The sequence below is a fragment of the Ambystoma mexicanum genome, chromosome 4p (assembly GCF_040938575.1).
Source record: "Ambystoma mexicanum isolate Mex_15411 chromosome 4p, UKY_AmexF1_1, whole genome shotgun sequence".
Classification (NCBI taxonomy): Eukaryota; Metazoa; Chordata; class Amphibia; order Caudata; family Ambystomatidae; genus Ambystoma; species Ambystoma mexicanum.
The window spans coordinates 683,288,023-683,298,401 of record NC_090927.1 but is presented as its reverse complement, the minus strand read 5'-3'; the positions used below and the strand labels follow the sequence as shown (position 1 = coordinate 683,298,401).

General features: G+C 47.6%; 1 protein-coding gene across 1 annotated transcript; it reads right to left on the bottom strand.

The window, feature by feature from the left end:
* Positions 1–1,779: 1,779 nt before the first annotated feature.
* LOC138452851 (collagen alpha-2(IV) chain-like) lies at positions 1,780–3,846 on the bottom strand. Its single transcript, XM_069605201.1, has one exon. The coding sequence runs from the start codon at positions 3,844–3,846 to the stop codon at positions 1,780–1,782; it is 2,067 nt and encodes a 688-aa protein (XP_069461302.1).
* Positions 3,847–10,379: the final 6,533 nt, after the last annotated feature.

Sequence of the window (10,379 nt, the reverse complement as noted above, 5' to 3'; positions counted from 1 at the left end):
ACACGGTGCTATTAGCGCGCACTAATTCCGTTGAAAATACCCCCTAGGGTCCTATGGACTCTGAAAGGAACAGGGATTAACAGTGTCACCACTACTTGTTATCCGGCACTAATAGCGCCGGACCAAGTAGCGGTAACGCTAATTGCGTTGGGCGGTATCCCTGTGGTGTTCCGCTCAGCTCGTAATGAGGCTGTCTGCTAAAGTGCAAATCCACCACTTGCAAGGCATGCCACTATTAAGAACCCGCATTTGATGCTTTATACACAGAATTTTAATATTTTGACAGTAGATATCCCATTCAATTTCACTCATTTGCAGGAGCTACCAATATGCTACCAATATATGCAAAGGAATAAACTTTGACCTGTGCTTGGACCTTGTCATAGGTTTGCCTGTTCATAGAAGAGTTCGGGAGATACTGGCCAACCTGTTGTGAGACCAACAACGCAGTGATATGATATGATATGGCATTTATAACGCGCCTGTACACAAGTGTTTCAAGGCGCGACGAGGTAAGGGAGGGGGAACAGAGGGAAGATAGAGACGACGATCTTACTAGGCCGAGTGACATTGAGATCCCGCAAGTGCAGGGGAAGGGGAAAAGTGCAGGGGAAAGGGGTATGGCCAGTGCAGGACATAGGATAACAGTAAAATAAAAAAAAGACACTAAATCATAGTGCAACAAACTTGTTGTTTAATACTGCGTCCTTAAGGCAAGACAAAGAACAAGGATAGTGTGTGCTAACACAACGATGCAAACAGCTTTTTAAACTAAGCTTGATGCTGGGTGGCTGGTTAGATTAACATTAATTAAATGATCATTGTGTATCTGTTAGTGGGTGATACAAAAGCGAATGTGTCTGCAAAGCCATTTAGGGAAAATTATGGACCATTTGTTTGTCAAATTAAGTGCGCGCCCTTCCGTTTCTTAACTGCGGGAAGTTGCCGTTTTCAGAGGAAAGTATGTTCCGAGCAATTATAGTTTGAATAATTTAAGAGGAAAGATCAGGGGTACACAACATGGCAATTTAGATTTAAAGGCGCCGCTATTGTCTTTCTCTACTCCAAATTGCCTCCAGTCTAAACGACAGAACATTCCTACAAAAGGCTCACGAAAAACAATACGTCCAATTTTTGCGCTCGCTTGTTGCGCGCTAGGGAGCAACCTGAGCTTAAATGCACTTAATTTCAGGGGTATGGGTGCAGAATTAAAAATGGGCACCGTTTTAGAGGCTCGGGAAATGTAGGTTTGCCTTAATAGTAATAGTAGTGATGAAATCGCGTCCGTCCGCTGGGTTCTCAGAAATTCTTCTTCTTGAAAATGCATGTTGTTTCTTTTGAACTCATTCTGTCATGGAATGGAAGGTGAACGAGATAGCCATCCTTAAAATAAGGGATTGTGTCATGCGCTCAATCGCGCCTTGGCAGGAAGGCAGCACACTTTTCAAGTTTCCCTTTCTGCAAAAATAAAACTCAGCTGAACAGTGTTGGCTGGTGACTAAAGAACAAATACTACCGGCATGATTCAATCATCGGGTGCGCGTCATCATGTGTAGTGATTTTAATGCTTGCACTGCACATTCACGTGAGGATTCGGTAAAGATGTGCCGTTGGTAAAGAGCAACTCTGGCACACCAGGTAGGGAAGTGAACTCTTTTACTTAAGTCCCAGTTGACAAGGTAACACAAGCAGGTAAGTTACAAGGTAAGTATAAGGGAAGACAAAGGAGACACCCACCGCTCACACTCTCACAGGCTCAAAAAGAAATCCATAGAACATTCAGGGGCACTCACACATCAACATTATACCCATCAGCATTCCAACAGGCATTCCATCAAGCATTCCACAAGGCCTTCCACTGGGCATTCCATCAAGCATGCCACCAGGCGTTCTACCAGGCACCCCATCAAGCATTCCACCAGGCACTCCATCAAGCATTCCACCAGGTGTTCCACCAGGCATTCCACCAGGCATTCCATCAATCATTCCACAAGGCGTTCCACCAGGCATTCCATCAAGCATTCCACCAGGAGTTCCACCAAGCATTCCACCAGGCATTCCATCAATCATTCCACAAGGCGTTCCACAAGGCCTTCCATCAGGCATTCCATCTAGCATTCCACCAGGCATTCCACCAGGCACTCCATCAAGCATTCCACCAGGTGTTCCACCAAGCATTCCATCAGGTATTCCATCAATCATTCCACAAGGCGTTCCACCAGGCATTCCATCAAGCATGCCACCAGGCGTTCCACCAGGCACTCCATCAAGCATTCCACAAGGCATTCCACCAGGCATTCCATCAAGCATGCCACCAGGCGTTCCACCAGGCATTCCATCAAGCATGCCACCAGGCATTCCACCAGGCATTCCATCAAGCGTTCCACAAGGCCTTCCACTGGGCATTCCATCAAGCATTCCACCAGGCATTCCACCAGGCACTCCATCAAGCATTCCACCAGATGTTCCACCAGGCATTCCACCAGGCATTCCATCAATCATTCTACAAGGCGTTCCACCAGGCATTCCATCAAGCATGCCACCAGGCTTTCCACCAGGCATTCCATCAAGCATGCCACCAGGTGTTCTACCAGGCATTCCATCAAGCATTCCACAGGGTGTTCCACCAGGCATTCCACCAGGAACTCCATCAAGCATTCCACCAGGTGTTCCACCAGGCATTCCATCAAGCATGCCACCAGGCGTTCCACCAGGCACTCCATCAAGCATTCCACAAGGCATTCCACCAGGCATTCCATCAAGCATGCCACCAGGCGTTCCACCAGGCATTCCATCAAGCATGCCACCAGGCGTTCCACCAGGCATTCCATCAAGCATTCCACCAGGCGTTCCACCAGGCATTCCACCAGGCATTCCATCAAGCGTTCCACAAGGCCTTCCACTGGGCATTCCATCAAGCATTCCACCAGGCATTCCACCAGGCACTCCATCAAGCATTCCACCAGGTGTTCCACCAGGCATTCCACCAGGCATTCCATCAAGCATGCCACCAGGTGTTCTACCAGGCATTCCATCAAGCATTCCACCAGGCATTCCATCAATCATTCTACAAGGCGTTCCACCAGGCATTCCATCAAGCATGCCACCAGGCGTTCCACCAGGCATTCCATCAAGCATGCCACCAGGTGTTCTACCAGGCATTCCATCAAGCATTCCACAGGGTGTTCCACCAGGCATTCCACCAGGAACTCCATCAAGCATTCCACCAGGTGTTCCACCAGGCATTCCATCAAGCATGCCACCAGGCGTTCCACCAGGCACTCCATCAAGCATTCCACAAGGCATTCCACCAGGCATTCCATCAAGCATGCCACCAGGCGTTCCACCAGGCATTCCATCAAGCATGCCACCAGGCGTTCCACCAGGCATTCCATCAAGCATTCCACCAGGTGTTCCACCAGGCATTCCACCAGGCATTCCATCAAGCGTTCCACAAGGCCTTCCACTGGGCATTCCATCAAGCATTCCACCAGGCATTCCACCAGGCACTCCATCAAGCATTCCACCAGGTGTTCCACCAGGCATTCCACCAGGCATTCCATCAATCATTCTACAAGGCGTTCCACCAGGCATTCCATCAAGCATGCCACCAGGCGTTCCACCAGGCATTCCATCAAGCATGCCACCAGGTGTTCTACCAGGCATTCCATCAAGCATTCCACAGGGTGTTCCACCAGGCATTCCACCAGGAACTCCATCAAGCATTCCACCAGGTGTTCCACCAGGCATTCCACCAGGCATTCCATCAATCATTCCACAAGGCGTTCCACCAGGCATTCCATCAAGCATGCCACCAGGCATTCCACCAGGCATTCCATCAAGCATGCTACCAGGCGTTCTACCAGGCATTCCATCAAGCATACCACAGGGTGTTCCACCAGGCATTCCATCAAGCATGCCACCAGGCATTCACCCAGGCATTCCATCAAGCATTCCACCAGGCGTTCCACCAGGCATTCCACCAGGCATTCCATCAATCATTCCACAAGGCGTTCCACCAGGCATTCCATCAAGCATGCCACCAGGCGTTCCACCAGGCATTCCATCAAGCATGCCACCAGGCGTTCTACCAGGCATTCCATCAAGCATTCCACAGGGTGTTCCACCAGGCACTCCACCAGGCATTCCTTCAAGCATTCCACCAGGCGTTCCACCAGGCATTCCTTCAAGCATTCCACCAGGCTTTCCACCAAGCATTCCACCAGGCATTCCATCCAGCTTGCATTACCCACAACAGCAGTGCAAGGGGGACACAAGACACAACAGATCCCCATATCATCATAGCCAAAATAACAAAACTGCACGTCCAAGTGGGGCAGTAAGCGCTTCAATGCCATAACAATGGCAGTAGGCGTTAAACAAATATCAAACACCATAACATAAAATAAAGACATTATTGCCACCCGACGCAGATTACAGCTGTTATACACATTCTACAGTTTTGAGATATAGCCACACCAACCTAACTGTGCCCGACATTGTACACACAGACCCGTTTCATCTTGAACAGTTCTTCAGACAACGATTCCCCAAATGACTTCCTGGCAGCCAAAATAAGTGCCAGGTACCATACGTCAGAAAAGAGGAGATTATGTATGGCTTCAGAACGCTTGCCAGGAAACTAAATACACCCATGTAAACAGTCCATGAGTGCCCTCAAAGAATGGTTTCTGCATGCTAGCAGAGCAGGGCACTGTGTTCCTGACCTCCAAAAGGGATGCTTTGCCAAACCTAGCTGAGGAGAGGAAGGATAACGGGCCAGTGTTGTGAGTATCGCAGGCTTGAGATATTCAGCATCTTAAACCTAGATTATGAAACCTTTGGAACCTTGTATTGGAGATGGTCATATTTCGACTGATGTCTTGAGAACCTTGTGCCCAAGCACACAACCTCTTTCTTCTTGTACACATTTGTGTATCTTTGTAGGTCTGGCACTTATAAAGTGCACGCTTGGCTGGGAAGCAACGGGGCACTGTACACGGGGACACACCCAGGGGGTTACAAGTAGGCTGAGGGAATAGCAGAGGAAGCTGGAGCGAGTAGGAGCGTGGGGAGAGGGGGTGCTAAGGAGGGGAGGAGTAGGGTCAACTAATGTTAACATTCTGCAGTCTTGTAACTGCCTCTTGCAAAACGGCATCGTTTGTATGGAAGACACTGGATCCACACTGCAGTGTGCAGGTAGGCTTTTACATGACGTTCCTGACACCCAGGGTAATTTCGGCAGTTCCTCCCGATGACACATACAGGTTCACTGGCCACCCACACCCTGCCAGCCCAGCACGACTTCTCCAACGGCCACTCCTAAAATGTCCTTTACATGCACACCCCCAGACTTCCACACTGACATCACAGACACCTATTACAATAGATCAATATGCGGGGCTATGCCAGAAAAAAGTATTCTGCCACGGGGATGTGGACAGAAAGCCAGACTATTTGACAGGTACGAACGGTCCTCATGCGTTTTGCTAAGCAGGGGATTCGCATTAAGGCCCACGGACAAGTGTGGCAGTTGGGCTCGGCTGAACAAAGAGGGCAGCACAGCCACATTCCAGAATGGTGAGACCCTTCCGGCTAGAAACCTCACGGCAGTACCGCCACGTGTAAGCAGAGACATCATTTTACCAAGATGCCAGGGGTAGTGGAAGTGACATCACATGACCCTTGAACTCCGATGACACCACAGGACATGATGTCATTTGACCCCCACCCGCAAGTGACATCATGGGGAGAGATGAAACACAACCTTTCAACCCTTGACAAAATAAAAAGTGACATCGCATAGCATTGTTCCTAAGTACAGTACGCAAAATATGGTTACGATATCATTATAATGTGACATACATTTCATACAAGAATGGACCACCATATATATCGTTAATATCAGTGTGTATAGGCCCATATTACCAAATTACTGCGAATGCAAGCAGATGTCCAAGGCCAAATGATAATGATGTGTTAAGCGTTTTATATAGAACAAATATACATGCAATATCACCCAACCTGTGTTGGTACTCATTTATCGACCTCAGCAGGAGGAAAGGGTGAGTTGAGGTGTTTAAGAACAGACTACATCAGTGGCTCACCCCCTGAAGTGTGCCTGAAATGAACCTTTAATGAGTCTAGCAATTATCGTATAGAATTCCAGAAAGACAAAATATTTGTTATTCCTATTCTTTCTTATTTAGGGCCACTGCTCAAAGTGTTACTCTTGTGGAACCCCCTCTTTTTTTTAAGATGCCTGAACAACAAAGCCAGCCACTTCAGAAACGGTTAGCCACATGGTGCTGGCCACAGCCCAGGAGCTTATGCCTATTTTTTTAGGGGTCGCAGATGCGACCCCTGGCGACCCCCAAATGACATCCATGCCTGTATGTGGTGGGTGGTAAGGACTACTCAACACACCGCCCTAACGCCTATTACATAACGGGGTCTCTGGAATCTGGGTACAATTCAGCACCGCAGGCAAGAGCACCAAACTCACTTTTGCCAACCAGGAGGATAATATAACTTACTTGAAGGGAACACTTCTGCAAAGACGGCTGAATAATTCTAATAATCTCCCTGCGAAACCTGAATGCATGTAAGCCCAAAAGATGCCCGCATATTTCTGCTCCTCAGTGCATAATTTGACACTGTCAAAGTGCGGAATATACACCCACTCACGTGAGGCTCGGACTGTACCAACTTATTGGACTACTGCACTTGCACCCCGGGCATGGGTTGGTCCCATGTCACACACCTCTGGCTTCTGTCCTGGTGTGAATCCGGACTGGAAACCCCAAAACAAGCAACACATTCGTTTGTTGCAATCTATACAACATTTTAGTTTGGACGATATGCAGATGGTTCAGCTCCAGAGAACCCTGGGAAAATGAGCATGCATTTATGCAGTTCCTCGAGTGCTTTTAGGATGTGTTTCCTATGCGCATATATATATATAAGTATTACCACGGAACATCGGCTGGTGTTTACCGTAAAACCCCGAGTTTTGACGCGGAGGGCTAGGATGTGCGTATCACTATTTTCATTGGCTAATTTGAGTCGTGCTGTCACAGCACTGCCGCTCGCTGTACAGATGTGCACTGGTGTGATGCATGGCCTGGCTGCAATGAGACACGTGACTGGCCATGCCCAATGCACAACATTTATAAGAAAGCATAAAGACATTATTCATTAAACGTGTGCTTTTAGTAACACCAGTCTCTACTTGAAAATAACATCTCAAATTTTAGTTGTGTGGCTTCAAAAAAATATATGACCAAATAGCGCGAGAACAGTGTTTGCTGCTGTTTGCTTTTGTGTGCCGCTGCGTTTCACAATTTGCTGTCATGGCTACAACACACAAGGGAGCTCCCACGAGGTGGTTCACTTGCCACGGCAGTTTAGGACCATTTCCGTCTCGTGGCACACATATCGTCGTGTTGTGGGGATTCTTATTGCAGGTGGTCCATTATTACTTTACATGTTGGCCTCTTTTGGCTGGCTTCAGATTTCTAACATCTTTCATTGGCAGCTAAGGAACAAAGCCTGCAGTTAACATAGCCTTCTCTGGAGGGTGATACAGTGCTTGTGATCTGGGTGCCAACCAGCATGCCACAGACACCACAACAGTGTGATCCCTAACAATAGGCCAGCATCACTCTCACATGGAATACACACATACATGATACACACGAGCAGGTGTAGGAGGGCTTGCACTGCTTAAGTATTATTGTTTGCTGCAATATTAGAATGCTGCACCATGACCCAGCACGAGCGTATCAGCCATTCCCATGGAAAGATGATGTCAGTTTCCATGTAAACAGGAGCAGCAAGCGGCTGCTGTGCCCATTGCTTGCCTGCAGGTCTCATGCTGAATAACAGAGTTTATGGCCCTCATTACGTGTTTGCCGGTAACCCGCTGGTGCTACCGGCGGGTTACCGGCAAACTCGCCTTACCGTTACCGGTGCCCGATATATCAGTGTTACTGGGATATTACGGGTGCCAGCAACGGCGGTAAATTCCCATTCCATGGAGTCCCACAGGTCTGCCTCTGTCACTGGCACTGGGAGTACCGGCGCTGGTGATAGGGGCAATTATCTGCTGGTAGGGGTCAGAACTCCTGGAAGGTTAGGCCTACTGGTAGTTCATTGCCCATACCGGAAGACTCGGAGTGAGCCGGTCTGGTAAAAATGCTGGAGCTGGTTGTACCAGCATTTTTTCCAGCATTTTTACCAGACCGGCTTACCCGTTATGAGGGCCTATGTCCCCTGGATACATGGAATCCTCCAATCCAAGTGAGGCTCCCAGTTGTGAAACTTAGAAATACCACAGGGAGATCTGTATGCAGACTCAAAGGATGTTTGTTTCTGTCTAACAGTGAGATTAACATGTATAACATCACATTGCATGCGTTCAGCTCCCCAACATGCCGTCTATGCAGTCTTTAAATCGTTCTTTGCCATTTATTGTATGATTCCCACCCTGACCAACATCATAATCCCCAGTGAGAGGGAAAGGAAATAAGCAAAAAAGAGGACAAGCAATAGTGAAAGATAGATGTATGTAGGGGAAGAAGAAAAGATAGATGATGCAATACAGAGTGGGACGAGAGAAAGCGATGGAGCCTCTGACTGAATGAGAGACTGTGATCAGGAATACAACTGGGGCTAGGATTGGGACTTGCATTATAGACTATGATAAGGGACTAGAATTTAGATTAGGATGAGGGATTAGGATTAGAACTACAGGGTGGGATTTGGATGAGAGACAAGGATTAAGACTAGGATTCGGTCTAGGACAAGGAACAAGGATCCGAGACAAGGATTTTGACTAGGATGAGAGACTCTGACAAGAGACTAGGGCAAGAGATTAGGACTAGGATGTGGCAATGAGATGAAGACTAGAACAAGAGGCTGGGACCAGATGAGAAACTAGGATGAAGAACTAGGATGAGGGATAAGCCTGAGAAAATAGAACTCGGATGAGAGACTAGGCCTAGGAGGAGAGACGAGAACGAAGGACTAAGGATGAGGACTGGGATGGAGGGACTAGCACTAGAAGGCGGTATTAGCAAGATGCATTAGAAAAGCATGAAGGGTTAGGATGAGGGATTTAGAGACTGGGACAATGGATTAGGACAGCTGCTAGGACTAGGATGTCATGTTAAATGTATAATGAGTAGAATTAGGATGAGTGACTAGGGCAAGGGACAAGGATGAGAAATTGAGATGAGGAGGAGGGAGTGGGGCTAGGATGAGAGATGAGGACTAGCATGAGAGACTAGAGCTAGGATAGAGTTGGAATAGGATGAGGAACTAGGACAAGGATCAGAGACTAAGGTTAGGAAGCACGATTATGACTATAGGAGAGACTGGGAATAGGGTGAGAGAATAGGACTAGTCTGAGTGACTTTGACTCAGACTAGGTTTGGGACTGTGACTAGGATTCAGATTCCATATGTTACAGGCATGTGTGGTGCCACCAATCAGACTGGAAGTAGGGAGAAACGGACCAACCAGGACATGTTCTCCAATTCCCTCCCACTTGGACATCCTCATTTATGGAGCACCATGGGGGGGCTTTACCAGGGAGTGAGCTCTGCAGTTTTCTTTGGTCCACCTGTGACTACAATGAAACATGCTGGCAGAAGAAACCGTAGTGTGCAATATGAACAGAGAACATGTCTATATCCTATGTACTGATTGGAACCCATTTAATGAAACCACCCCTCATTGGTTGAAATAGCAGAAAACACAAAAATAACCTGTGATGCAGCCAATAAATGAGATAAGCATTGCAGTTGCCATGCCAAGCAAACATTCTCTTTCTTAACACCCCCTCCATTCACTCTCTCCCCTAAAGCATTGGTTTGGCCATGAGGTGGCACTAAAGCACTACCATAGGTGCCAAAAATGATACCGAAAACATGTATTATGTTTGAAAGCAAAAATAGATACGTTTCTCTACTGGTGCTATTGAGCTTTCTATGGTCCCCTTTGCCCCTTATGTGCCCTGTGATCAGTTTACCTTGCGCTAAAGGAGTTTCCCTTCTTAGGATGTCAAAAACCAACATGACGGAGATGACGCCTTCTTAGTGGCCACCTCCTCTCTAGAATGTACTCAAACTGGGTACTCACCCGCTTTGTGATCACCTTCACAGGTCAAAGAGCTGGAAAATACTGCCATTAGCCCCCAGCACCCTTAAGGTGAATGTGTGCTCCCTACCCAGGTTCTATAAAACGGAACTTGCACAGAATGATACATTCCTTTGGGGAATTGTGATTGTAAGACCTTGTGTGTTTGTGTAGGTATATAGGCAGCCATTTCGAGATTCACCCTCCCTACTGCTGAGGAATCTTGCTACTGCTGTTCA

Coding starts and splice junctions, on each gene's coding strand:
- LOC138452851 (XM_069605201.1), bottom strand. CDS start 3,846: ATGCTTGATGGAATGCCTGGTGGAATGCCTGGTGGCATGCTTGATGGA.